Raw genomic sequence first — 27,811 nt, forward strand, 5'->3', positions numbered from 1 at the left:
TGCAGTCTCTCTCTCTCTCTCTCTCTCTCTCTCTTATTTTTTTTTAGAAAGAGAGAATCTTTTTTATGATTTATTTATTTATTTATTTATTTATTTATTTTTGAGAGAGAGAGAGCGAGCACAAGCAGGGGAGTGGCAGAGGGAGAGAGGGAGAATCCCAAGCAGGCTCCACACTGTCAGTGCAGAGCTGATGCAGGGCTTGAACTCACGAACTGTGAGATCATGACCTGAGCTGAAATCAAGAGTCAGATGCCTAACCAACTGAGACACCCAGGTGCCTCTAAAGTGCAGTCTTAATTTGCATTTCTCTTAGCAATGACCTCAAATAATTGTTCAAACATTTAAGAATCATTTGTAGTTCCTATACCCTGAATTGCCTGTTCACATCCTTGGCTCATGTTTGTATTGAGCTGTTGGTCTTTCTCTTAACAACTTGAAGGAACTCTTTATATATAAGAGGTATTAATCTTTTGTCTGGAATATGAGTCGCAAATAATTTTCTTTTTAAAAAAAATTTTTTTTTCAACATTTATTTATTTTTGGGACAGAGAGAGACAGAGCATGAACGGGGGAGGGGCAGAGAGAGAGGGAGACACAGAATCGGAAACAGGCTCCAGGCTCTGAGCCATCAGCCCAGAGCCGGACGCGGGGCTTGAACTCACGGACCGCGAGATGGTGACCTGGCTGAAGTCGGACGCTTAACCGACTGCGCCACCCAGGCGCCCCGCAAATAATTTTCAGTTTGTGAAATGTACTCAGCCTGTCGTGTGTGGCTTTAGTTCAGCTATTTCCATTGATAAATAGCATCCAATTGTGTGAATGTAACATCTGTTTTCCCCATTGATTCTACTGTTGCTGGACATTAGTTAGGGTGGTTCCTAGTTTTGAGATGTTACCAAAAATGCTGCTGTGGACATTTATGTGCATGTATCTTTAGCTTCCTGCCTTCATCCCTTTACTAGTTTCCCCTCGGAGCACAGCCTTACTTCGCTTGCCTCTGAAACCTCATTTTGGGGAACAAGACTTAATATAGACTTAGATGGCTTTGGTCACGCTGGAAGCTCTAGTGTGGAGAGGCTGGAGAGGCATCAAGCCCTCTCTCTGTGGGTGATGAAATAGGGTCACCACGGGTGCTGAAAGCGACAGAGCACCCCCCCCCCCCTTGCAGCACAGAACTCCCTGATCCTCCTGTTAGATGAGCCAGGGGGGCAGAAAGCAAGGCATCCTGTCATACCCTGGGTCCGTTTTTGCTATCGCTTCTCTTAGGGAGGATTTGGGGAAGAATCGGGGTGGACAGAGGGACCTAGGCTTCCATCTCGAACCAGGAGCACACCTAGAGATTCCAAAACAAATGTAGATCCTGAGAAAGGGGAAATTGTGGAGATACAGTCCTAACCCTGGTAAAGGGGTCCTGAGGAGGAAGAAGAAAGAGGCAACTAAGAAAGCCCCAGAGATCACAGAGACAGGACAACGCCAAGTGTGCAGCCTGGCAGGGCCTGGCAGGGCTTAGAGGCGGCTTGAGCCCTAAATGAGCTGGGGGCCAGGATTGCAGAGCAGACTCCCAGAGTAGCCACACTCTGAACACGGAGGGGAGACTTGAATGTGGACATCAGGGAGAGAAGGCAAGATCCTCTCCTCTCTGGCAAGAAACCAGTGAACTGGTGAGCTTCTATTCCCACTACAGACCTAGGCTTTGGTGCCTCCTTGTCAAGGGGTTCTTCCTGACCCAAAGCCTGGGTTGCTGTACCCTGCATATACTTCTCCCTGCATCATATATCACACAGCAGTGTGGTTGTCCATTTCCTTGTCTGTCTCCCCCAGACCCTGAGCTCCATGGGGTATAGGACCATGCCTTTATTTAGTGCCTGGCACAGGCCAAGGCACACAGTCAGTGCTAATAAAACAAGGTGGGCATGTAGCCTAAGAGCCATGTGGGGATTGGAGTCATCCTTGCAAAGTGGATGCCTCCCAAACCCAGATGAGCTATGTCCAAGTATACCCGAGGAATTTTCTGTTGAAATCTCAGAGCACTATTTATATTTGAGGTCGCAGAGGAGGGGGTGGGACCATTGAACCAAAGTGGAGGAAGAGGGATCCTAGAAGTGCGACTGTGGGAAAGATGATTTCCCAAGGGACTTGCCAGAGTCACTCTCCACAGGGCCATTGGGGAGTACCCTGGGAAGGAGGCGAACCAGTAAGAGTTAAATCTTTGTGAGTGCTCACGTAATGGGTGACACACACCATCTGTAAACAAGACTCATTCTGAAGAGTGACCCAGAACAGGGTGACCATAAACATTCTCGTACAAGTCTCACAGTGAATGTAAACCCTTAGTCCTTTTGCATAAATGCCCAGGGATAGAATTTCAGGGTCATAGGGAAGAGTATTTTAGCTGTCATAGACAATGCCAGACAGTTTTCTGAAGTCGTCATATATTCTATAGGACTCCATTTATATAAAGTTCGAAAACAGGCCAATCAAATCTATGGTGTTAGACATCAGGACAGTAGCTACCTTAGGGTTGGTTGCCCCTGGGAGGGGGCTGAAGGGAGACTCTGGGGAGCTGGCAATGGTCTGTTTCTTGCTCTGGGTGCTGTTTACATGTGTGTGTACCTTTTGGGGAAAGTCATTAAGTTTACAGTTTTCTGTATGTGGGTCACACTTGAATTAGAAGTTTATTTTTAAAGTCTTGAGGTGCCTCAGACCTCTGGGGGTGGACAACTAACCCCTCTGAGGACCTTCCAATCCCAGATGGACCTGTCCCCTTGGAGATGCACAGAAGCAGTCCTCCCCTTACCCTCTCTTCCCCAGACAGCCCAAAAACATCCGGCTGCATTTGGCTTGCTCTCCCTCTGTCCCACCTCTGGATTTAGTGCACATTTTCCACCCTCTCACTTGACAACAGTGTAGAAAAACCAGTGTTTACTAAGTGTTCACCTACTGCATGCCAAGTGAGGTGCTGGGCATCTGGACGCACGTGGACGCATGAGCAGCGCCCAGAGCCTCAAGGAGCAGGAGAGGGCGCAAAGCGCTTGAGGGTAAGGTAGCCTGTGGTAAATGTCATGTAATTTGCACTTGCCGGCCCCCTCCGTCAGACAGTCTCCCAGAAAGAGATTCACATTTGGGTCTTGTGTTCCAGTGCAGCAGTTTGGGTTGCGAGAAAGAGACTCACTCCAGTTATGTCACAGGATGGATGTTTATTGGGAGGACATGCCAGACAGGCCCCCAGGAAGATTCTGGCAATCATGCATTACAAGGACTAGAACCTGGGACCAGGAAGCTTCCAGCTGTGGCTACATGGAGCTTACCTGGCCTCCAGTTTCTTCCCCAACCTGTTAGCGCCCGATGACAACTCCCCACTACTCTCCATGTTTCTCAGCTCAAATTCCAGGGGAGGTCTTTGCTCCCCTTACCGTCTGCCACCGGGCTATGAGGGGAGTCAATAGCCCACCCAAGAACTGGCTCCTCTCATGCACTGACTTCATGGAGCAACTTATACCTTCTTTGTGACCCTCATTCAACCTGAAAGCCCTGGGCACACAAGCTTCCAAGAAGAGCGAGTGAGCTCATGTGATCATGGAGAGGAATGCACCTAGAGTAGAATCGAGAGTGCTCTCCACTCTCCCTGGAGGTACGAATGGGGGCATCTCTTCCAGGGGCCTGATGAAATGCCTGCTCAGGCAACTGGATTTCCTGCCTGCCCTCTCCCTAGGGATCACCAAACCCTCTTGATCTCCTCAGTCTTGATATGTGAGAGGGACTAACTCCTCTGGGAAGCCCATGGACAGAATGACCAGGGACACATCCTGGCCTTGGGCAGAAGGACACTAAAAACGAGGCCTGCTGGAGGCATTGTCACCAATGTTAGAAGTCTCAGGGATGAGTCCATGGTTGGGAGTCCTTTGGAAATAGAATAAAAACAGTATTTCCCAGAATCTTTTGCAGCTTGGGGCAGCCATGTGACTAAACTCTAGCTGATGGGAAGTGAGTGGAAGTGACAAGCAACTTCGGGGCTGTGTCCACAATGGGAAGGTATGTGCCTGCAATGTCCACTTTTTCTCCTTCTTGTGTGTGAACAGAGTGGGGCCACCGTGAGCCTCACAACCAAAGGTAACATTTGAGGGATGAAGAAAAATAAGATAGACGGATCCAGAGTTCCAACACCTTAAACTACCATAGCATACCCAGACTCGTATGGGAAAGAAAAAGAAAGTTCCCTCATGTTGAAGTTACTGTATTTGGTCTCTTATTACAGCAGCCTAACTTCTATTCTAGCCAATACAGAGTGCCTAGGCCAGTCTGTGAGGATGTAGAAAGATTCATTTCTTTTCTAATCCATCCAAAAAGTCCACAGTGGGCTTGGGGGAAAATATGTGAGGGGCAGTCCATTGGAAGAGAAAAGGAAAGATGAGATCCAGGGAAAAGGAACAGAGAAGTTGACAACATGACCAGTCCGTTTCTCCTCAGAGTCCTCGGGGGTCAGCCCCTCTTGGGTAGATTAGGGTGCCCCTTCACCTATCACTGCCCATTTTTCTTGGCAAGAGGTTTGGAGCCAGGTCACAGAAAGTCAGATGTTGCAGAATTGTTTTCACAGAGGCAGGTAGGACTCAGTGCTACCTTGTTCACGAAGCCTGCGTCATTGCAGATTCTGGTGACCTCCTCCTCCTGAGGGTAGGCAATGCTACAGGTCAGCTCAGGGGTGGAGCACAGGACAAGGTCCCACATGTGGCTGCATCAGGACCACTGAGCTTCCCTCAGAGAAAACCCTGGTCACATGAGGACTCTGGGAGCGGTCATCACCTGACCTCTAACTCTGGTGGGCGGTCCCCCAGACCTCAAGCCATGTGTAGGGATCCCAAGGGGATTGGTGAGCATGTGCCTGGCTGGCCATGAGGCTACGAGCCCTGGCCCACCAAATGGATTATCTACAGAGGGGATACATCACAGGGAAGGGAAAACAGACTTTCACCCCTGCCCAGGTGATCGGCAGACTCAGGAGTGGGAAAGAGAGACCCCAAAACACAGGTGGGGTTCTGTGTTCCAAGAGGTGTCTTGGATGTGGAGGTGATGCTGCTAAGTTCAGAAGGTCTGCCCCAGTCACCCAGCCAGCAGGTCCCATAGAGAACCAGTCACACTGGCCTACGGTATGCCCAAAGAAGTGCCCAGTGAGCAAACCCGCGACTGCTGTGGGCCCCAGTCAGAATGTGGCTCCCCTATCTTCTCAGGGGTCTCTGGGTTCTCCATATTCTCTCCCTAGCCCCAGGGGCCATCCTGTATATGACGGTCTCTAGGTGCCAACCTTGCGCTGTGGGTTAGTTAGGCATTGTGTCTGCTTGTGCCCACATGGTGAATGGATACCTGTGCCGTCTCCTTCTGAGAATCCATCTCAACCAAATTCTCACCCACGCTCGCCTTACGAAAATGCCTCCTGCAACGCAAGAGTGGACTCAGAGGGTCTCTCCCCTCCCCCTGCCTCCCCTCCCTCTCCCGACCCCCAGTGCTTAGCCCCAGACTGCTCACTGCACAGAGCAGTGGGAGCATTGTGGGGAAGGGGGGTGCCTTATCTTTCTTCCTTCCCAGCACTTTCTTTACACAGACAGGGTCCAGATAAAGAAAGAAGAAAACCATAGCAAGATGGATATAAAGAGGATTCTAGAAGTGGTTCCCAAATTTGGAGCAGTGGGAGAAAGAGAGACAGGCTAAAGAGTATGGAGCCTGTGAATTTGGTAGGAATGACACAAGGGAATGTTGGGGGGCAAGGGGAGGACGAGGTGACCCCATCACCCCCAGCTCTGAACCCACCTCCAGGCGTAGAAGGCCCCCAGGCCCAACAACAGGAAGAGGAGGCCCACCAGCAGCCCCAGGACCCAGAGTAGCTTCTGGAACAGACTCAGGCGGTGCAGAGCTGGAACACAAGAGTGAAGCTGAGGTGGCACCTATGACTCCAGGCCTCCAATCCTCCCTCCCAAGGTGACTCCCCAAAGATGAAAACTGCTCTAGCTTTCACTTTATCTCAGAAGCCCCCTCCATGCAAAGGCGCTTCAGGCAACCAGTCTGGACTAGTCACACAAACTGATTACAGCAGAAGGGATTCAGGGAAGACCTCAGAAGGAAGCCTTTGGACCCGAGAGCTGGGCCTCTGTGCAGAGGGGCCTGGGAGACGGACGCTCCACCTACCTCTGGTTCCAAAGTAGGTGGAGGCAGATGCAGAGCCCAGGGCATTGGAGGCAGAGCACACGTATTCCCCCTGGTCGCTGGGCCTCAGCTCCTCCATGTCCACCCTCAAGACATTGGCAGTGGCCGTGACACGGATGTGTGGCTCTGCAGGAGCATCCCAGGCCTGGCTGGAGGCCACCAACCTACTGCCGAGGTGGAGGCTCAGGCTGGCTAGGGGCTCGCTGTCCACTCGGCAGTCCAAGATGCCCTGGATGCCCCCCTCCGGCTCCACAAAGACCGTCATAGTGGGCATCGTGGGAGGGTCTATGGGAATACAGGGAGTGTGATGATGGCTGCAAATCCTCCCCTCCCTGTACCCAGGCAAGATGACTTTGCTGCTCTTCCCATTAAGAGGTAGAGCCGACCCCCCCCCCCTCCCCGCCCACCACCACTCCTTGATCTGTGACTTGCTTTGACCACTAGAAAGCAGAAGGGGCTTTATGTGACTTCAGGGCTAGACCTCAAGGGGCCTCGCAGCTTCTGCCCTCCTGCGAACACAGTCATGTGGGAAGCCCGGGCCAGCATGCTGGACAACGTGTGGCGGCCTGGCCAGCATGAGCCCTGCCAGCCATGAGGATGAAGCCATCCTAGGCTGTCTAGCTTCGGCTCAGCCACTGGACAACTGCAGCCACATGAGGTGAGGCCAGCGGGAGACCTGCCCAGCTCAGCCCGGCCCCCATTTCTGACCCACGGAACTGTGAGCAAATAAAATGGCTGTCATTTTATGCTCTATGTTTTGGAGTGGCTTGTTAGTACAGCCATATCGGACTGACAGCATGGCGCCTTCATGAGGAATGGAGTAAGGGACCAAGGCTGATGAGGGCCTATTGTATGCCAGGCACTCTGCGTGCCGTTATCTCCTATGCTCCTCGCGGGATGAGGGGACTGATACGTCATGCATGAGGAAACCAAGGCATGGGTACCCAAGATCACACAATCAGTGAGCGGGAGTCCTCCCACCCGGGACTCCATACCTACAAGGTCTTTGCTCTTTGCAGACAGAAGAGAAGGAAGACCTGAGGTGGGCATGTGAGGTGTGGACAGACTGAGGTGGGGGGGGGGGGGAGGGGGTCATACTCACATAGCACCCGGAGCATGACTGGAGCAGAGGTTGTGGTCCCACTGGGGTGTTGGGCCCTGCAGTGGTACACCCCAGCTTGGGCACGGGCCACGTGGGTGAAGGCAAGGGTGGGTCCAGGCTTCACGTGCAGTCGCTGGCCATTCCAGAACCAAGCGAAGGTGGAGTTGCCTATGGGCCCAGGACCACCAGGGAGGCGACAGCTCAGGTTCAGCGGTGCACCCTCAGGCACATCCAGCCCTGGCTCGGCCACCACACGTGCACCTGCGGGCCAAGGACCAGGAGGTCGTCAGGGATCAGCAGGCCTGTGGGAGCTGGAGCCTCTGGGTAGGATCTTGGCATCTGAGAGCCTTCTGTGCATTACGGGAAGGTCCGTTCTGATTTGGGGCTCTCAAAGGTGAGACCGTGTCTCTCCCATAAGACTGAGATCTCTGAGAACAAGGCTGTCTCTTATCCTCGCACTGGGGACCTCCAGGACAGGGCTGCGTGTCTCTCTTAACAAACCAGACTTTCCGATGGATGAGGTTGTGTTCTGTTCTCAGATTGGACTCCCCAAAGGTAGGGCTCCACCTCATCCCTGAAGGTAGAGCTTGTGTCTCTCTTCCCACCCCAGCTTCCCCAGGGCAGGCCTGTGCCCCCACCCCAAGTTGGGTTCTGTGACGGTGGGGTTATGCCTTGCCCGCATCCAAGGTCCCCTTGGCACAGCTACAGCTCCACCCTCGTAGGGGGCTCTCCAAGGGCAAGGCTGTCTCTCCCCTTCAGACTGGGCACCTGCCTCCAGGAGAGCTGTTTCTCTTCCATCAGATGGGGCACGGCTAGATCCACCCATTCTGGTCACCCTGCCCCCTCTTGCAGGAGCTCCAGCCCTCACAGACACATAGCCCTGCTGCGCCTGCGCCCCTTCCCCTCCCCCTTCTCCCACTCACCTTCTGCCTGCAGCTGCCCTGTGGTGTTGACTGAACCCAGGAAGTTGTGGGCTGTGCACACATAGGTGTCCTTGTCACCTGAGGGTACCTCTTGCACCTGCAGCCGCAGGGCATTGCGGGCCACCTGGATATGGCCTGTCCCCGATGCCAAGCCGTCAACCCCATGGCTGGTGGCCAGAACTTTGCCATCACGGGACAGAGCCAGCTCAGCAGGTGGCTCGCTGTCCACGGTGCACTGTACCACGGTCATGGGGCTCGCCCTCGAGTCCCGAAATGACGACAGGACAACATCCCGAGGGGCATCTGGTGGCAGGATAAGACATAGTTGGAGGCCTTGTTAAGAAACCCTGTACCATGGCCTACCTGCCTGGCACTGGTGAGGCTGAAGCCTCTGGACAAATGGTCACTTCCTAGAAGTGACAAGTTCTCAGGAGTCTTGTGGACAGACTCCTCCAGGCAGGCTTCACAGGACCCTAGGGTCTCTTTTCTCACCACCTATGTCCTTCTTTTCCCAAGTACCCATTCCAAGGTCCACTGCAGTCCTGTGTCCACCCCTACGAAGGCCCAGAAGTGCCCTCCACCCGCCCTCATCCTCGGCAACCCCAGCCAAGGACCCCTGCTCACAGTGGACTTGCAGGGCTGTGGGCCGGGAGCTGCGTGTGCCCTGGGCATCCCGGACCTGGCAGGTGTAGGCGCCCGCATGAGCCCGTGTAGCTGCTGGGATCGAGAGAGAGGCAGCTGGGCCCTCCTGCAGCCAACGGCTGTTGTGGTACCAGGCATAGAGAGTGGGTGGGTGGGCAGCAGGGTCTTTACAGGTCACCGTGACGGGGGCCCCCTCGGGCACAGCAGCTGATGGAGACAGGGTCACCCGCACACCTGTACCAAGGAGAGCGGGGTTAGCTAGGCCCAGCCGGATCCCACAGCTGGTCCCTCCCCTGGTGGGCTTGGCATGCCCTGCCTCACCTTCTAGCCGCAGTTCCAGGGATGCATTGGCCTGGCCCAGAGGACTGTGGGCAGAGCAACTGTAGAGACCCTCATCGCTGGGCCGGGGCTCCCACAGCTCCAGACGCAGGGTGTTGGGGACAGAGGCTGTGGTCGAGGAGGCCAGGAGGCGGCCAGCGTGCCTGAGGGCCAGCTGGGCGGCTGGGTGGCTGTCCACAGTGCACAGTACCAGGGCCAGCCGTCCACCACGGCTCTCGAGGAGGTAGGTCAGGCGCAGGCTGCGGGGTGCGTCTACAGGGACACCAAAGGAAACAGTTCAGAGGACTGCAGCCGGGAGGCTAGTTGGCGGGTGGCATTCAAAACCAGGAGGGCCCTGGCTCCCTACCCCAAGGGCCCCCGATTACCCAATCTATGGCCCCTGCTCCAGTGCCGAGAGAGAACCTATCTCCTCTCACCCTCAACTCGGTGTTCCTTGTTCTGAGCTTCATTGGACAGATGGGGACTGTTTCTGGGTTGGACATCTGTGGGACTCTGGCCATGCCCTGATCCCTTGTTGCCCCACCCTGCATCCAACCAGACTCACAGAGGACATCCAGAATGACAGGTCTGGAGAGGCGGGGTGCCCGGCCAGGCGTCAGCACACCACAGCGGTAGGAGGCAGCATCCGTGACTGTGACATTGGGCAGAAGGATGGAGTGGGCCCCTGGGCGCTGCTGCCCGTCCTGGTACCATATGTAGGTGAGCTGGGTCTGGTTGGTGATCCACACAAGACAGGTCAGGTTCACCAGCTGCCCTTCCTGCACGATGGCCTTGGGCCACACCTGCACACTCACAGCTGGGGAGAGAGAAGGGCAGGGGGACGCTGGAGAGTTGTGAAGCTGGGTAAGCCAGCCACCTGTCTCCATGTCAGCCTCTGAGAGGCACAGATGGCCCGCCTGTAAACGAGGCTCAAGGTCGAGCTTGGGAAACAGCTCGCCCTCTCTCGTGGTCCCAGGCAGAGTTCTGTAGAGCCCTGGAGTGCCCTGAGCCCTCCCTGATCCTGGTGGGGGGCACATGGGAGAACACAAGCCTCCCCTGTCCCGTGGTGTTTCCTCCTTTCTCTTGATTAGCTTTATCCTCTGGGCATCAGGCAACCTTCTGTCTGTTTGTTTTTTTAATGTTTTATTTATCTTTGAGAGAGAGACACACACATAGCACGAGTGGGGGAGGGGCAGAGAGAGAGGGAGACACAGAATCCGAAGCAGGCTCCAGGCTCTGAGTTGTCAGTACAGAGCCCCACGCGGGGCTCGAACCCACGAACTGTGAGAACATGAGCCGAAGTCAAACACTTGACTGAGCCACCCAGGCACCCCTGCAAACTTCTGTTTTTAAAAAAGACTCTTCCAGGTGCCTGGGCAGCTCAGTCGGTTAAGCATCTGACTCTTGATTTCAGCTCAGGTCACGATCTCACGGTGTGTGAGATTGAGTCCCATGTCGGGCTCTGCACTGATAGCGTGGAGCCTGCTTGTGATTCTCTCTCTCTCTCTCTCTCTCTCTCTCAAAATAAATTTAAAATGTTTAAAAAATGAAAAAATAAAACAGGTCTTCCATGAAACCCAAGTCTAGAAATTGCTGCCCTTAAAGGGGGGGTGGGAATGGAGACAGTCCTTATGAACCCTCTCCAGCCTCCTCTCCTCTCTTAAAGGAGCCATCCATGCACACACTCACATCCCCACACTGACCCTGGGCATCGAAGTTGGCAGAGGCTGAGGTCTGGCCCAAGGTGTTGGTGGCCTGGCAGGTGTAGACGCCCTCATCCTCCAGCGCCGCATTGTGGATCTCCAGGCGTAGGGTGTTGGGGGCCACAGCCACCTGCAGCCGCGGAGAGCTGCTTGCAAGTTCCCCCACACCTTGTAGGGTAGAGGCCACGAGGTGGTCCCCGTGGAGCAGTCGCAGCTGGGCTGGAGGGTCACTGTTCACACGGCACAGGAAGAGGCCCAGTCGCCCAGGGCCTGTGTCCATCAGGGTGGTGAGCGTGGCCTGGCGAGGGGCATCTACAGGACGTGGGGAGTGGTCAGGGCGCCTGGGCTCCCTCAACCCCTCCCCCAGCTGTGCCCTTGTTTCCTTCACCCCCGAAGAAACATGGACAGGATGAAAGCTTACAGGACACGTGGAGGATGACAGGGGCGGCCTGGCTCATGGTGGCTGAGCCTGGAGACTGGGCTTGGCAATGGTACGCCCCAGCTTGACTCACAGTAATGGCTGCAAAGTGGAGCGTGGCCGAGTTCGACTCCAGGAGGGGCTGGCCATCCCGATACCAGAAGTATGAGGTCCCCTGCAGGACCCCTGTGGGCACCTGGCATCTCAAGACCACAGCCTGGCCCTCCCGGAGCTCGGGCGATGGTGACACCTGGACCCAGGCTCCTGTGGGGAGAAACCAAGAGCAGGTGAGGGCTCTCCACCATATCCTCCCACAGTCTAGGGATGTATGTGCACACCAGGACTGCATGACCTCAATCCTATGTCCAGGAGCCATAGCTTACCTACCACACCACCACCAAGGGCCCCAGTTCAGCTCCATGCCTCCTCCTGTCCTGTTGCCAACTCGCTTGCACTGGGTCTATCCCGGCCTTTACCACCTACCACCTTGAGCCACAGTTTTGTTCTGTCAGTCATATCTCACCTACCAGAAGGTGAGCCTAGTGCGGGCCCAGCCTATATGACCTGTAACCCAGTGCCAGGCACAGCACCTGCACATGTTAGCTCTTGGCAAATGCTGGTTTGACCCCCTGAAGCACTGAAATGGGAGGGGTTGAGGCCGCGCCAAGGGCCTGGTCCTGATACTGATCTGGACCCAGCATGGGTGGCCGAGGACTTGGAGGGAAAGTTAGCCACTATGTGGTCTTGAGTCCTCTCCAGGCCTGCTCTGCACCCAGGCTCCAAGTCATGAGAGCCCATGAACTGGGAGGACCAAGCAAAGGGCTGTCCGGGTGCCCCCTGAGTCCCAGGCAGGACGAGGCTGGGGTGGGGAGCAAGGAGGTGGGGTAGCTGGAGTGGTGGGAGCACAGGCTGTGCCTGGAATCAGAACCAAATCAATCCAGAGCTAGCTAGTCATGTGACCATGAGCAAGCTCCTGAAACTCTGACCCTCAGTGTCTCTTCCAGTGAAATGGGTATGATAAATAAGAAAAGACATATAGAACCAAAGCCCAAGGACAGTGCTCGAAAATTGATGTTTGTCATCGTGGGAGAAAAAAAAGGGTGTTTTTTTCATTGGCCTTTGCAGCCTTATGGGTATTAACTTTCCTCTTTCTTGGCTTATTCACTTAGGGAGGATTTTTACAGAAGAATACATGTATATCAATGTATATGTGTATATATTTCTATGTATACATGTATGTGCATATTCATATTCACACACATACATTACGCACATGTATGCATAGTATAGGTGTCTTCGGTTTTGTATGAAAATTCTTATGTAACAAAATTATATTATAAAAGAAGTTTCTGACAGAAGCGCTCCAACCAAGCAAGCCACCTGATGCAATTGCCACTGCCCCCTAGTGGTTAGCACAGTTATTGCAAGTGAAAATATCTGGCTGGAGACAAAGGGAGGCCTGCTGGGTAGCTAAAAACTCCCTTAACCTGGAAAAGACTCACATCTCTGCACAAAATCCACATGACCCAGCCCAAAGTCTGGCTAGAACAGCCCCCAGGGGGTCTACCACGTCTTTAGAGAACTGACATTCACCTTGGACCTGAAAGAAGAGGGAGCTATTGGTGGATCCAAGGGCATTTGTGGCCTCACATCGGTAGCTTCCGGAGTCCTCCAAGTTCAAGTCTCGGACCTCTAGCTTCAGGGAGTTGGCTGTGGCTTTGACCTGGAGGCGGCCATGGTGTGGGAGCAGGGGCCCCAGGCTGGTGGCCAGGAGGCGCTCTCCATGGAACAGGGCCAGCTGGGCCACAGGGCGACTGTCCACAGTGCAAATGAACACAGCTACATGGCCCTCGCCCACATCCAGGAGGGCTGACAACTTTGGAGGTTCTGGAGGATCTGCAGACAGGAAGGAGGTCAGGCCACCCCCAGTACAACTCACCACAGTCCAGCTGCCCCTGTGTGCCCCTCCCCCTCCACACACACAGGTCAGACCTGCCCTTGTCCACTCCCCAGCCACGCTCTGACCCCCCAAACCCAACCCTACCCTGTTCCCTCCCACTGACCACTCCCTCACCCCCTGAGTACCCAACTCTGCCCTTGCCCATCACTCACAGAGCACACTCAGGACCACTGGGGTGGAGAGCTGGGCCCCAGCCTCGGTGAGAATGCGGCAGGCATAGAGGGCAGCATCTGTTCTGGCCACAGGCAGCAGCGTCACGGTCTCCAGGGGGCCTTGGGCCCACAACGCCCCATTCCGGAACCAGGAGAAGTTGGCAGGACCTCTGGCCTCCCGGTTCACACTGCAGGTCAGGTTGGCCGCGGTGCCCTCTTGCAGCGTGCGCGATGGTGTGATGACCAGAATAGTGGCTGGAGAGCAGGCAGCACGGGCCAGCTGAGACAGGCTTTACCCTGACCACTTCCCCCGTGGGGTCGGAGTCCAGCCTCCCAGCCTGGAGAAGGCAGGAATGAGACCCCCTGGGCTTCCCATGGGGCAGGGGAGCAAAGCGAGCTCCCGCTGCTGAATGGAGGTGGTTTCAGCTAATAGACCCTCCTTGGGGAGCCAGGGGTGGCAGGGTCCCGAGTACCAGCCCCTGACCCTGAGCCACCCATTCCCTGCCATGACTCACCTTGGGCATCAAAGGTTGCAGAGGCAGAGGTGTTGCCCAGTGCATTGCTGGCCTCACACAGGTACACACCCTCATCCTCCAACACTGGGTCACGAATCTCCACACGCAGCAGGTTGGGGGCTCTGGTGACCTTTAGGTGCTGAGAACAACCCCCACAGCCCAATGGCAGAGAAGAAGAGGCCACAACATGGTCCCCGTGGAGCAGTCGAAGCTGGGCGGGGGGGTTGCTGTCCACACGGCACAAGAGGAGTCCTTGACGTGTAGCCCCAACCCCTGTGGCGTCAGGGTCCAGCTGGGCAGTGAGTGTGGGCTGGCGTGGGGCATCTATAGGGAGGAAGAGCATAAGCATTCATCCCATGGCCTCCACCAGGATCGTACAGGTCCACTCAAAGCTGGCTAGCCACACTAAACAAAGGCATGTGCTTAAAGTTGCCATAAACAGCTGTGTAGGTTGTGCACTGCACAAGGACAACCAAACCGGGGTAGGAGGAAGGCAGCCCATGCCCCTCATGCTAAGCTGTGCCATAGTGCTATACTGAGTCTTCCCACAGGAAGGAATGCCATTTTTCTAGCTTGGACAAGGCTGTCATATGGGCTAGCATAACGTCATGTGCTTCTGACACGCTGAAGGTTGGCCCCTCAGGCTAACATGGGGCACCCACTCTTAACAGGACACAGTCCCTATGCTGAGAAGTTCTGCCTTCGTGGCTGTGGGAGCTTGTGAGGGCACAGCCTATGAGTGTGTACACATATATGGAAGCATGGTGTCCAAGGTCCCAGCTCAGGAGGACAAAGCCCGGACATGCTGCCCAACGATGCACTTGAGGCTAGAGGCAGAGGGCCCTGGAGGGGCTGGGGTTGGGGGGTGGGACGTAGGGAAGTAGAGAAAGCCCCAGCTTTGTTCTCCACATTTCAGCCCTGGGTGGAGAGCTCTATGGTTCGCAGACCTGCGGCTGCCTTCCTGATCTAGACCCCGGAGCAAGGCAGCACCAGGAGGGTCCGAGGGAGGCGGGGGGCGGGGGGGGGGGGTGGCTGGCGGGCTGACCCTCCCCACGGCAGGCAGGGGCTGGTGGGAAGACTGCTCACAGAGCACAGTGAGGATGGCGGAGGAAGAGGGGCCGCTGGCACTGTGGCCATCCTTGGCCTGACAGTAGTAAGAGCCGGTGTCGGTGCTGGAGGCCGCAGGGAGATGAAAGCTGCTGCTGGGCCCCTCGAAAAGCAGGGCTCCATTCCGGTACCAGGAGAAGCGGATGTCAGGCGTCGGGCTCAGACCACTCCTGCAGCTCAGTGTCACTCCTTGCCCTTCTACCACTTCTGCTGTGGGGCTGATGAGGAGGTGGGCCACTGGCAAAAGAGGGAGTAAGGGAGGATCAGGTCCCCCGCACACCGGCAGCTTCGTGCCACCTGCTGCAGGAAGGCCTCCAGGGTTCACCTCTCCCCACATGACTACAGGCAGGTCTGGGCTTCACGGCATCAGCTCTGTGAATCTCTTGGTATGGGGGGGGGGTTGTCCTTGAATGCCGATTCTGATCTATGGGTAGTAGCTGGCTGCAGCATGGTTGAGAAGGATTGGGAGCCAGAGCCCGGACTTACACCACGAACCTGGCTTGATCGATTAGCTCGGTCTGTCATGGCCCCAGCAGGAGGGAATGGCAGTACATCCTTCAAGATGTGGAAGCCCCTGTTTTTCCATTTTCCCTCCTGCATCTGACTCCTAACAGAGCCTGCCCCAAACATTTGATACATAAAAAACAGATGGATATGAAGGACCCTTCAAGTTCAGAGACAAAATGTGTACATAAGGAATAATGCCACCTGCCATGTTTCTCTTTTGCCTTGGCCTCAGGAACCTCCCAGGTTGGGATGACGGTATAGTCCAGATCTTTGATGTGATTTTTTTAAATTATTATTATTATTTTTTTTTACCAAACAGCTTGGTCAGCCCCTCAGCTGAGCGCTCTGGACTCCTGGGAGGAAGAGATCAGAGCAGCCCTCCTCCTCAGGCTCCCTCCACCAGCCTCCCTGTGCCTGTCTTACCTTTGGCCTGGAAGTCCAGGGTGGAGGATGAATTCCCAAGGGAGTTGGTGGCTGAGCACGTGTATTTCCCACTGTCGCCTGGCTGCAAGTCTCGGATCTCCAGGTTCAGGGAGTTGGGGTTGGAGAAGACACTGAAGCGCGAGCTGTGGTCCCCCTCCCCTGGGGTGGAGGCCAGGATGAGACCATTGTGTGACAGCACCACGGTGGCCACGGGCTCGCTGACCACCGAGCAGTGGAAGAGGCCCACCAGCCCCTCCTGCGTCTCTAAGAAGGCAGTTAGGTCCGGCACAAGGGGCGGGTCTGTGTGGAGACAGATGGGTGATGGTCATCCTCAGACAGGGACAATCCCTGGACTGACCCTGCACCTCCTTTGTCCCACAATGCCCTGTGAAGGGGCAACCCCCGAGCTCTTGAGTGCCTGTTGAACACTTTTGTCCCTGAGCTGAGCAAATCACTTTGTCTTCTTGGCCAATAAGCGTGGCAACCCTGTGAATGTGGATCAGGGGCCCCACTTTAAAGATGGGAAGACTGGGGGTGCCTGGGTGGCTCGGTTTGTTAAGCAACCAACTACGGCTCAGGTCATGATCTCTCGGTTTGTGAGTTCGAGCCCCGCGTCGGGCTCTGTGCTGACAGCTCAGAGCCTGGAGCTTGCTTTGGATTCTGTGTCCCCCTCTCTCTGTGATCCTCCCCCACTCACACTCTGCCTCTCTCTCTCTCTCTCTCTCTCAAAAATAAATAAAGATTTTTTTAAAAGGGGAGAATAAAGAGACTTAACAACTGAATGAAATTCAGGATCCTGGCTTAGATCTTGGACCAGAAAAAAAAAATTGCCATAAAGGACATGATGGGGTCAAATATGGGCTGTAGATTAAAAAATATTGCTCTATCAATATTATCAATTGTATCAATATTAAATGGCTTGGCTGTGATCAGTGTACTGTGGTTATGTATGAGAATGACCTTTGGATATACACGCTGAGGAGTTAAGGGCTAGAGGGACATCATCTACAATTTTGAGAATGTAAACATGTAGATATGCGAACTGGTGCAGCCACTCTGGAAAACGGTATGGAGGTTCCTCAAAAAATTAAAAACAGAACTACCCTACGACCCAGCAATTGCACTACTAGGTATTTATCCAAAGGATACAGGGGTGCTCTCTTGAAGGGCGACATGAACCCCAATGTTTATAGCAGCACTATCAACAATAGCCAACAGATGGAAAGAGCCCAATGTCCATCAGCTGACAAATGGATAAAGATGTGGTATATGTATATACAATAAATAAATACAGCAATAAAAAGAATGAAATCTTGCCATTTACAATAACGTGGATGGAATTAGTGTATTGTGCTAAATGAAATAGGTCAGAGACAGACAAATATCACGCTTTCACTCACATGTGGAATTTAAGATACAAAACAGATGAACGTAAAGGAGGGGAAGCAAAAATAACATAAAAAAACAGGGAGGGAGACAAACCATAAGAGACAAACCTGAAGTACGGAGAACAAACTGAGGGTTGCTGGCAGGGTTTGGGGTGGGGGGATGGGTTAAATGGGCAAGGGGCATTAAGGAGGACACTTGTTTGGATGAGTGATGAATCACTAAAATTATTATTACACTATATGTTGTTATTACACTCTATGTTAACTAACTTGGATGTAAATTAAAAAAAAACATCTTTTTAACATTTATACATTATTGAGAGACAGAGAGAGAAAAAGCATGAGCAGGGGAGGGGCAGAAAGAGGAGGAGACACAGAATCTGAAGCAGGCTCCAGGCTCTGAGCTGTCAGCACAGACCCCGACGTGGGGCTCGAACTCACAAACCACGAGATCATGACCTGAGCCGAAGTCGGACGCTTAACCGACTGAGCCACCCAGGAGCCCCTGGATGTAAATTTTTAAAAATTTTTAAAATATCGATTCTCGGCCTTTTGGCTATGATCAGGTGTCGTCTCTGTTCTTGTCAGTTTAATATCTGATACGTCCTCTATCTGAGGACAATATATTACTTGGATTTTTGGAGCAGGGAGATGGAGTAGGAGCTTGCTCCGTCCACTCCACGCATCGACCTGGTATTGCAGCACTTCCAGGAACGGTGCACACACAAAAATAAATAAATAACGGTTAAAAATAAATTGAAAAGAAGAATGTAAGCACGTGGCTAACAGATACGTGACAGCCAACTGGTGGATGTCTATACATACAGCGTATATACATATGGGATGCCCATGTATATGTTTACATAGAAAATGCGTGTACACTTTTGCATATATATGTATATATACACATGTGTAATACACACGTATATGCATACTTGTGCGTATGCACATATATATACATACACACATATATTTAAAGAGAGAGAGCGAACGTACCAAACTGTTAACAAATGGGGACACTAAGGTAAAGGCAGGTGGTCATTCCTTGTGTTCTCCTTGCAACTTTTCGCAAGCTTAACTTGTTTCAAAATGAAAGCATTCTAAAAAAGGAGGAAATTGAGGCCCAGAGAGGTCAAAGCGTGCCCGGTTATGCAGAGCTGGGACATGAGCTCAAGGCCAACGAGGCCCAGGACCCTAACCCTCCTGTGGGGGCCCTCGCCCTTTGACTGCCCTTTGACCGGGCTCTGGCAGCATCTGGTGCCCCCCTGTCTTGCCACTTACGGTTGACCACCACGCTGACGGGGCCAGAGCGCTGGCTGCCGTAGGAATTGTGCACCTCGCAGAAGTAGAAGCCGGTATCGGCCCTGGTGGTTGAGTGCAGCTGCAGGGTGTGGCTGTGGGCATCCTCCAGCAAGACGTGGTTCCTGTACCAGCTGTAGCGCAGCTTGCTGGGTGCTTCTTTGGGCGTGTTGCAGGTCAGTGTCACCGTCTGGTTCTCTAGGACGGGGCCTGCTGGGCTCACCTGGACCTCAGCCGCTGTGGGGGCAGCATGGGGCACGCGGGGGGATACCCAGCTGACTTCCAGGGCACCGGGGTTGTAGCCAGTCAGCCTAAACCCCTGCATGTTCTGCATCATGCCCCTTCTGCAGCAGAGCCTTCTGGATGGGCACTGCATCTCTTTGTCCTGTTTACAAGGGTTCTCGTGACATCCCACCCTGCCAGGAAGGCTTGTCACCTATCTGAGACAGGGCTAGGACTCCATGCCTGCGTTCCAGGAGGCACCGTGGCCTGGCTCCCTTCAGCAACAGTAGCCTGGATCCCCACCCCCGCCCTCTGGTCAAGACCCAGGCTCACCCAGGACTCACTAAAGACGTGGAGGCTGACGGGGGGCGACATCGTGGAGCCCACGCCATTCCCAGCTTGGCAGGTGTAGACACCGGCATCACCCCAGGCCACCTGGGGCAACTGCAGCACAGGACCCTGGACTTTGAGCTGCGTCCCATCCTTGGCCCACTGCGTGGAACTGACCTCGGGGTAGCTGCTGTTCACCTTGCAGGTGAGTATGACCAGATCACCTGGAAGGATGTTCCGCCCTGAGGGGCTAAGAAGGATCTCCACACCCTTGGGGGCATCTGCAAGTCATGATGGGGGGCATCAGGCGAGGAACCCATGGAGGGCAATGGCAGCCCTTCTCTCCTCTCTCAACCCTCCGCCCTAAGGAACCCCATCCGGATAATGGTCAGGCCCATCCCATCCCCTGTCAGGGCCGGCTCTGCCCCCCAACTCGCAAGGAGGTCCTGATTCCTTCCTTTTGCACTGAGGGCTTGATAATTCAGCGCTTGGCCTAGCGTCCAGCCTACACTGCCTTCCACGGCTTTCTGCCTCGTGACAGCGTCCATTGCCTTCTGTTCTGTTTGGGGACCGTGAGCACCATACCGCCTGCTTAGGTGGCCTGCACAGGACCAGACACCGAATGGAGGGGTCCAAAGGCAGAGTCAAACGAGCTCTGAGAACGGTTAGCCCATGTGTGAGGAAGGTGCCAACCACACAAAACAATTGTGTTTCTATAAATCTTGTTCCAAAGCCTCTCACTACGTAAATATGCTAATAGAAGCTAATATGTTCAAGTGCTTAATCTAGGTAAATAGGCAAATAACAGCAGCTAATGTTTTAGAGTGCTCGGTATGTGCCAAGCACTCCTGCAATTTCCACACCAGTTCCTTGAGATCTGTGAGTCTCCTGAACAGAGGACACGGAGGCTCCGCAGGGCAAGTCACTTGACCAGTTTGCCCCATTTGCTCCTGTGCCTCATGGATTCAGGCAGCCTGGTGCCTGTGAACAGCAGTTGTTCTAGAACAGGCTCTGCCATGTTTTACCGAGACGGGAAGATGCAGAATCAGGTAGAAACTCAGGCTTTCATCCACCACCTCTTTGTGGTGTCTGGGCAATACCCTGATCACCGTGAGTCTGAATAGTCTTAGGCAGGAGAGGGGTGAACCCTCCTACACACACACACACACACACACACACAGCGCATCCTCCAGAGCTGGGATAAATCCCAGGGGCCTTGCTGCCTGACCCCCAATTCTCTGGCTCTTTGTGTCTCCCCTTCTCTGCCCAACCTCGCCTCAGGGACAAAAGGTACAAGGAAGCCATTAAATGTGACTCAAAAGGGCTTAGCGGTGTCTCTTGCCCTGCCTGACCCTGGAGGTCCAAGCGTGTCTAGCTTTGCCTCGGGGGTGAGGGCTCTGTTTCCCCAGGCTGGAGGAGGGAACGGTTTCCACTGGGGAAGCCACAGATGTGCCCTCAGTACCAAGGGAGTGGCGCCCAGCACACTCACACTGCACTTGGAGGTGAATCTTGCCCTGAATCTTGTGCTTGGCTACCGAGAGTTGGCATTGCAGGGTCCGGCCATGGTCCTGCCAGGACAGGGGCATATGGAGGGTCCCCAAGTGGCTGATGCCCGTGGGCTCGAGCTTCTGGTGGTTGGAAGTGATGGAGCGCGCGGGGTCCTGGCCTAGCCACTGCAGGCTGATCTGCTCCTCCGGGCACGCGTAGGGAGTGGAGCAGTTGAAGTTGGCCTCCATGCCTTCACGAAGCTCCTCTGGCCAAGCGATCGTGGGCTCCTCGGGCTTCTCTGAGGACAAAGACCAGAGGCTGAGGACTCCTCTTCACCACACATGAGGCCAAACACCCTAGAAAGTCCAGCTGAGGGGCAAGACCTGAGCAGGGTCCTTTAAGAGGAAGGAGAGGCTGCTTTCTATCCCCAGCCCCACTGAGGGTGAATGCAAGGGAGAGGTGGGGCTGGGTTTAGGCCAGGGCTGGTGGGCTCAGGATTGGGGCTGTGAGCCAATGGGGCCAGGAGCAGCTTGGGAGACGCTTCCGGGCAGTAGCTAGGCCACCCTGCCCCTCACCTGTCACGGTGACCACAGTGCCTTTGACATCTGACCAGCGGTTGCCATCACTGATCTCAAAACGGAAGTTGTAGGAGCCCGAATCCTCAGGCTGCAGGTCCTTCAGCAACAGGCTGCATATCCTGTGCTCAGTGTGCCCCAAGAGCTGGGCACGGCCACGAAAGTGTGCCTCCACCAGCTTGGGGTTCTCCGAGTGGCTCACCACCTGCCTCTTGCCCGAGTAGTCGTAGTACCAGATGGCTGTGATGCCATGGGGCACTTCCACATCAGCTGGGAAGCTGAAGACACAGGGGATGACGAGGCAGGACCCCTTCACGCCCTTCACATCCTGGGGACTGGAGACACCCCACGAGGCCAGGCCTGAGGGTGAGGTGGGACAGAGAGGAGAGTGATGAAGGCCGGGGACCACCACAGGGCCCTCAGATCTGCCCCAGACGAGTCCCCATAACCTGCCCTGCCCCCAGCAAAGCACCCTTGGAGCAACCCCTCTGGATGCCACCCCTCCCCCCACCGCCCCCGCCGCCAGCCACTGCCTCCCTGGGCCTTCCTTCAATCTCAGCAGACAAACCGGTGACCAGGCACAGTCCAGTCTGCTCGGGCAACGGAGGGCTCGACTCACCAAGGCCAGGCCCTGTGAGATGGGGAAGGCCAGCAAAGTTTACCTGCTGAGATAGATGAGGTCAACTGGAGAAGCTGGATCAGGTAGTCCATGGCAGGTGTGACACTAGTTCTGGTGCCTAAGAGGGTGATGCACACTGTGCTGGTGGGGCATACGGGGGCCTTCTAGGGAAACTCGGGGCACCTCAGCCTCAGAGCCTGCTGAGAGTCCAGCCTTGTGCTCCCCACACGCTATGCTGACCAACCCAGTGAGAGGGCAGGGCAGGGAGCCAGGAGCCCACGTTCCTGACTCAGACTGCCCCGGGGAATGCCTTCATTTGGTGACATGCCCCACAAAGCCCTCTGTGCATCTCTCAGCCCCACCCCAAGTTCTGCTTTCCCAGCCCCTCAAGGACACTCCTCCAGAGCAGATGAACAGCTGTTTCTCCCTCCCCCCCCCCATTTCCCTACCCAACCCAACAGGAACTGGAGCCCAGAGAGGATGGAACCCAGTGAGATTGATGGTTTGAAGTTTGTCTTCTTACCACCAGCCTTACCAACCGTAGTGGGGCTTGACCGAACACTTTCCAAAGTGCTGCCTTTAAGATTTACATCCCTGAAAGGTCCTCATCCTGCTCCCCGTTCTGCTCCCATTCCCGGGTCCCCACACACGCACCCTGCCATCTACCCAAGGGCTCTCCAGCTGACCAGCTCTGCCCCCACCACAAATGATCTTTGCCTGTTGAAACCTTATTCGGTCTTCAGGGTGCAGCTTGAAGGTAGATTCTAGCTGAAACTTGCCCTTCGGGGTCCCTGTGGCCGCCCCACAGCTACCTCTGTGCTTGCCTCATCCTTGGAAGCTGGTGACCACCCGCTTCTCAGGAGCTGGGGCTGAGGACATGTGCCCTGAAGCAGTGCAGAGCCCCCTAGGCCTTGCAGTGGTGAGCAAGAGAGAGGTGTGGTCCTTGGGGGCCTAGAGTTGGCGGCTGGGCAAGTCTGGGCACAGGACACAAGAGCCCTGCACAACACATATCCCGCAAACATGAGTTAAATGTCTGCTGTATACCATGCACAAGATGGTGCGCTCTCTGCCACCGAGAGTCCCTGCTAGAAATGAGGCTCTAAAGAGTACCAACGAAGGGGCGCCTGGGTAACTCGGTTGGTTAAGTGTCTGACTTCAGCTCAGCTCATGATCTCATGGTCCATGGGTTCAAGCCTGGTGTTGCGCTGTGTGCTGACAGCTCAGGGCCTGGAGCCTGCCTCGGATTCTGCGTGTGTCTCTCTCTCTGCCCCTCCCCTCCTCGCACTCTGTCTCTTTCTCAAAAAGTGAACAAGCATTAAAAAAATTAAAAAAAACAGAGTGCCAAAGATATGAATCTGAGTGGGGAGAAAGGCCAGAAACACTCATAACCAAAACTATAAAACCGTAAAACGATAAAAGAAAACATGGGTGAAAAACACCATGACCTAGGATCAGGCAAGGATTTCTCAAGTATGACACCAAAACACAAGCAACAGAAGGAAAAAAATAGAAAAATTGGACTTGGTCAAATTTGAAAACTTGTGTGCACATCAAAGGACGCTATGAAGAGAGTGAAAAGACAGCCATAGGATGGGAGAAAATATTTGCAAATCATATATCTGATAGGGGATTGATATCTAGAATATATAAAGAACTCTGACAACTCAACCAAAATAGCAACAACAAAACCCCCAAAAAATCCAAATTCAGAAACTGGGCTGAGGACTTGAATACACACTTCTCCAAAGATGATACCCAAGTGGCCAAGAAGCCTGATGCTCAACATCATCAGGCAATAGGAAAATGCAAATTAAAACCACAATCAGCTACACTTCACACCCGTTAGAATGGCTACTAACAGGCAAACACAACCAGAAAATAATAAATGCTGCTGGAGATGAAGATGTGGGGAAATTGGAAGCCCTGTGCACTGCTGGTGGGAACTAAAATGGCGCAGCCCCTGTGGAAAATCGTTTGGCGTTTCCTCAAAAAGCCCAGCAATTCCACTTCCAGGCATCTACCCAAAAAAATTTAAGACAGGGACTCAAACAGATACTTGTACACTCATGTTCACAGCCACATTATTCACAATAGCCAAAAGGTAGAAACAATCCAAGTGTCCATCAACAGATGAATGGATAAAAGAGATGTGGTATATCCATACGATAGAATATTATCCAACCATAAAAAGGAACGAAAGTCTGACATAGGTCACAACATGGGCGAACCTCAAAAAATTATCCTAAGTGAAACCAGCCAGATACAAAAGGACAAATATTATGCGATTCTACCTATATGAGGCCCCTGGAGTATGAAGAGTCAAAGAGATAGAAAGTAGAATAGAGGTTACAAGGAGGGGGGCTGGGGAGGAGAGAGTGGGGAGTTAGTGTTTAATGAACACAGAGTCTCTTTTTTGGATGATGAAACATTTCTGGAAATGGAAAGTGGTGATGGTTACACAATATTGTGAATGTACCTAATGCCACTGATTTGTACACTTAAAAGTGGTTAAGACAGTTAAGTTTTATATTAAGTACATTTTACAACATGCACACCAAAACCCATGTTGCAAACTTTGCAATCCTCCCTGGTCCTAAATGCTGACTTGGCAGGGGGAGGGGGGGAGGCTGGGACTGGGGACAGGAAACTCATGACATCTCCCAGCCCCCAGCCCATCAGCCGCAGGGTGGGGCCCAACTGATTTTGGGGGCTACCAGGGGGCACACCTGGGGAGGCGCTGAGCAGACACCCAGGGCCTAGATTGGGGTCTGGATTGCCTGTCAGAATGACAGTGCTTAGCCAAGTGTGAAGGGACAAGGGACATCCTGGCAGGGAGCGTGGCAAAGGCAAAGATGTGAAGGCCAGGAAGAGCATTGTTTCTCAGGGGACCCAGCCCCCTGGCTGGGCTGCTCCAGCAGAGAAGTCTAATCATTTGCTGAGGCTGACTGTCTTCTCCTCTTTCTTTGTGTGGCCCTGGGCCTGCTCCTGTCCCAGGAGGATGTGCCCACACCCTCTATACCTGGTCCCTAGCCACAGGAGAGGCTCATGCTGGCCCAGGCAGTGGCTGTGGCCTGGATGCTGGGCTGAAAGGCAGCACTGGGCATGTGGCGAGGAGGTGTGGGTCTGGGGCCCAGAGCCACACTGGGTAAGAGGGTGAGCTCCACTATAGCCGAGACTTCGATCAGTAAGATAGTGACGTGTTGGCTCCAGTGCCCCTGCTGTTCCCATTTGGTGTTGGGTCATGGAAAGGACAATGCCGAACCAACAGGAGGAATGGTGGGATTTTAGACCTACTGACCCGTAAATGGAAAAGAGACTTTTTGAAACATGTGAGAAGACCCTTTCTAGAACCACCTCAAGTCACAGCATGGAGATGTCACCTGCACTTGGCCCAGCTACAATACCCAAGAGATCAGACCCATCAGAGTGCAACTCGTTGGCTCAACCTCTTCCACCCCAAAGACCAGCCTCATCCCAGAGAGCCTTCCTGGAAAAAGAAGGGGCAAGACAGACCCCAGAAAGGAAGACCTTTGTCTCTATTTGAAAACCTCTTGCTGCAGGTTAGGTGCTCCTAGGGCTTGAATTGAGCTGGGCACCTGGTGTGCACCCTGCGCCCCCTGGTGGTAAGGGGGTGGTGGCCAGTCCTGGGGAAGGGAGTCCTGTATTGGGGGACCAGAGCCCCTCAGCCTTGAAACAACCCCTTATTTAAGCAGTGACCACGTGGGAGAGGATTGTTCCCCAGACCTCAGAAAGTTCCTGAGGTTCACTTTGTATCTCCAAGTCTTGGGTGCTCTGAAGACAGGGTTTAAATCCCCACCCCCCAGATTGGTATATGTTGAATCATGGTTGGGCTGAGGTGGCCTGGCACATGGTGGGTGCCCATGTTTGCTGCCTGTGTGAGAGCAAGTGAGTGGCAAAGCCTATGTGAGACCCAGTGTCCTAGGACAACTGGGGAGAGCTGGCTGGGGCCCTGAGTCCCTGACCTCTGATCCCAGACACCAGAAAGAAGGGCAGAGGTAATTTCACTGCAGACAGCTATGCAGGATTCAGTTTCTGTTTCCTAGCACCAGGGCTCTCCCCTCCCTAACTTCCCCATCAGGCTGGAGAACGAGAGAAGTGAGATGACACGGCCATCTGGAGTGTTCTGCCCCCCAGATAGGAAATCAGGGTACAGACGGGCAATTCCAGAGTACGTTATCTTCGTAATAGTGGAAAGCCCCAAATATAAGCCAAAGGTTTCACTTGGAAAGCCATATAATCCATAAACGAGGTCTACTGGGTTGAAATGGGCAGTAGAAATCCCACGTCTCGTTCGCCAATCTGGCTATAAACGCTCAGAGCCCAAGCACCCATTCCCGAAACTGTGCTAGACAGTGCTGGGAGTCCTGCTTGGATGAAGAAGTGGTGATGAAGGAGGCGAGTGGGCCTGGGCTCCCATGAGGGCAAGATGAGGGTTGGGCGGCAGCTGGGCCAGGGTGAAGGAGAAGTTTGGCTGCCATGTGGGATGGAATTGGGTGGACATGGGGAGGAGAGTGATGGGTTGGGGGAGGATAAAGGTCAGGATTGAGGCTGGATGGAGATGATGCATAGGAAATGTTTGGGGTGGAACTGGGGGTGAGGTAGGACTGGAAGTTGGTTGGGATGGGGATTGGGATGGGGGTTGGGGAAGATTTGGGGGCATGGAATGGTTTGGGTAATGAGTGCAGCTTTGATTAGCATCTAGGGCTTGGGTTGGTTCCGGTCCAGCACCCACCCCCAAGACTCCCAAGCAAATCTCAGCCCCGCCCCTCTCCCAGACCTCCTCCCGCATTCCAATGATGGGAATACCTGTTCCACTGAGGGAAGTGGCTGCAAGGCTGGTGAGCGGCAGGACAGGAGAACAGGAAGGAAGGCCAGGTGCTCGTGGTGCTGGTGGCTTCCCAGGGCTCTGCCACCCCAAGAGAGGAGATCCAGCCTCAGAGGTTGCTTCCTCTTTTCCCAAAGCCTCAGCTCTACTGCCCAGCCTGGAGGCTTGTCAGGGAGGCAGCTGCAGGCCTTGCGTAATATCAAGACAGGAAAGACCTCCTAGGCAGGGGAAGGACCCTGGCAAGGCCCTTAGGGTAGTGAGCAAGCAGAAGTGGGATCGGGGGCCACGCTGGTGTCTCCTCTAAGGCAAAGCGGGAAATTGGGAGGTCCTGCTTACCAGCCGTGTCCATTCTCCTCTTCTTTGTGGCCACTTGGCCTTTTCAGGGAATCCGAGAGAAGAGGAAGATAACTTTCTACACACATCCCTCCTTGCCAGGAAGGCAAGCTCGGCCTGGGGTGAAGGAGCATTACAGGACACCCAGACACAAGTATTGATTCTCCAAGCCCTGGGAGCCTCTCAGTGCCCCACTGCTACCAGTGGGATAGAACCTCCAAGTAGGCCCTACTTATGGGGGACACAGGGGCTCCAACCTCCAGGATACTCCTCAGACCATAGAAGTGTCTCTGATTCACCTTCTCTTCCTCACTGTCTGTCCTACGCCCCCACCACCCCTTCATGTGATTTCAGCATCTTCCCACTTAGGCAGAAAAAAGAAAAGTCCCCACCATGACTGGTTACTGTTTTTTATTCTAGGTTTATTTTATTTTAATGTAGGTTTATTGATGGCCTACTATGTGCCAGACATTCAACATATGGAGCAGGTGTTGAGTGACAACACATTTCTCATTTCACAACTCAAACTGAATTCAACTCAGCCCCTACCTACCTGTAGTGGTGGAGAGCCCAACCATGGCAAATCAGGACCCCTGGACCCTGTGGGCAAACCCACATGTACAGATCAAAAAGGACATGAAACTCTGAACCCAGAATCCAAAACCACAAAGCAGATGTCTCCTGACATCTTACCCTAAAGTCCTCAAGCCCCAGAACATTAGGGCTCTGTCACTCACTCTGACCTC

At 53.9% G+C, this 27,811-nt stretch overlaps 1 protein-coding gene and 1 non-coding gene across 2 annotated transcripts; one reads left to right on the forward strand and one right to left on the reverse strand.

Annotated features, from left to right (window-relative positions):
- Positions 1 to 3,177: 3,177 nt before the first annotated feature.
- Positions 3,178 to 27,636, reverse strand: SIGLEC1 (sialic acid binding Ig like lectin 1). The gene is made up of 23 exons (XM_047852589.1): positions 27,619 to 27,636; positions 26,714 to 26,813; positions 21,930 to 22,004; positions 21,268 to 21,627; positions 20,694 to 20,990; positions 19,219 to 19,485; positions 18,635 to 18,889; positions 15,966 to 16,265; positions 15,015 to 15,272; positions 13,929 to 14,252; positions 13,414 to 13,668; positions 12,895 to 13,197; positions 11,305 to 11,565; positions 10,884 to 11,195; positions 9,746 to 9,997; positions 9,184 to 9,453; positions 8,845 to 9,096; positions 8,221 to 8,523; positions 7,298 to 7,558; positions 6,178 to 6,480; positions 5,803 to 5,905; positions 5,359 to 5,428; positions 3,178 to 4,665 (listed from the first exon to the last, which is right to left on the reverse strand). The coding sequence occupies exons 3-23, from the start codon at positions 21,976 to 21,978 to the stop codon at positions 4,558 to 4,560; spliced, it is 5,163 nt and encodes a 1,720-aa protein (XP_047708545.1). The 5' UTR covers positions 21,979 to 22,004; positions 26,714 to 26,813; positions 27,619 to 27,636; the 3' UTR covers positions 3,178 to 4,557.
- On the forward strand, positions 17,890 to 18,080 carry LOC125163177 (U2 spliceosomal RNA). Its single transcript, XR_007151334.1, has one exon. It is a non-coding gene; the product is annotated as a U2 spliceosomal RNA (small nuclear RNA).
- Positions 27,637 to 27,811: the final 175 nt, after the last annotated feature.

Source organism: Prionailurus viverrinus, chromosome A3 (assembly GCF_022837055.1).
Source record: "Prionailurus viverrinus isolate Anna chromosome A3, UM_Priviv_1.0, whole genome shotgun sequence".
Lineage (NCBI taxonomy): Eukaryota > Metazoa > Chordata > Mammalia > Carnivora > Felidae > Prionailurus > Prionailurus viverrinus.

Excerpts from the sequence above, each read along its gene's own strand:
- SIGLEC1 (XM_047852589.1), bottom strand. The coding sequence starts at position 21,978 with ATGGACTACCTGATCCAGCTTCTCCAGTTGACCTCATCTATCTCAGCA. Across the intron at positions 9,998-10,883 it reads TGCCAACTTCGATGCCCAGG|CTGTGAGTGTGCAGGTGTGG; the intron begins GTCAGTGTGGGG and ends CTCTCTCCCCAG. Across the intron at positions 9,454-9,745 it reads TGTCATTCTGGATGTCCTCT|ACGCACCCCGCAGCCTGCGC; the intron begins GTGAGTCTGGTT and ends GTGTCCCTGTAG.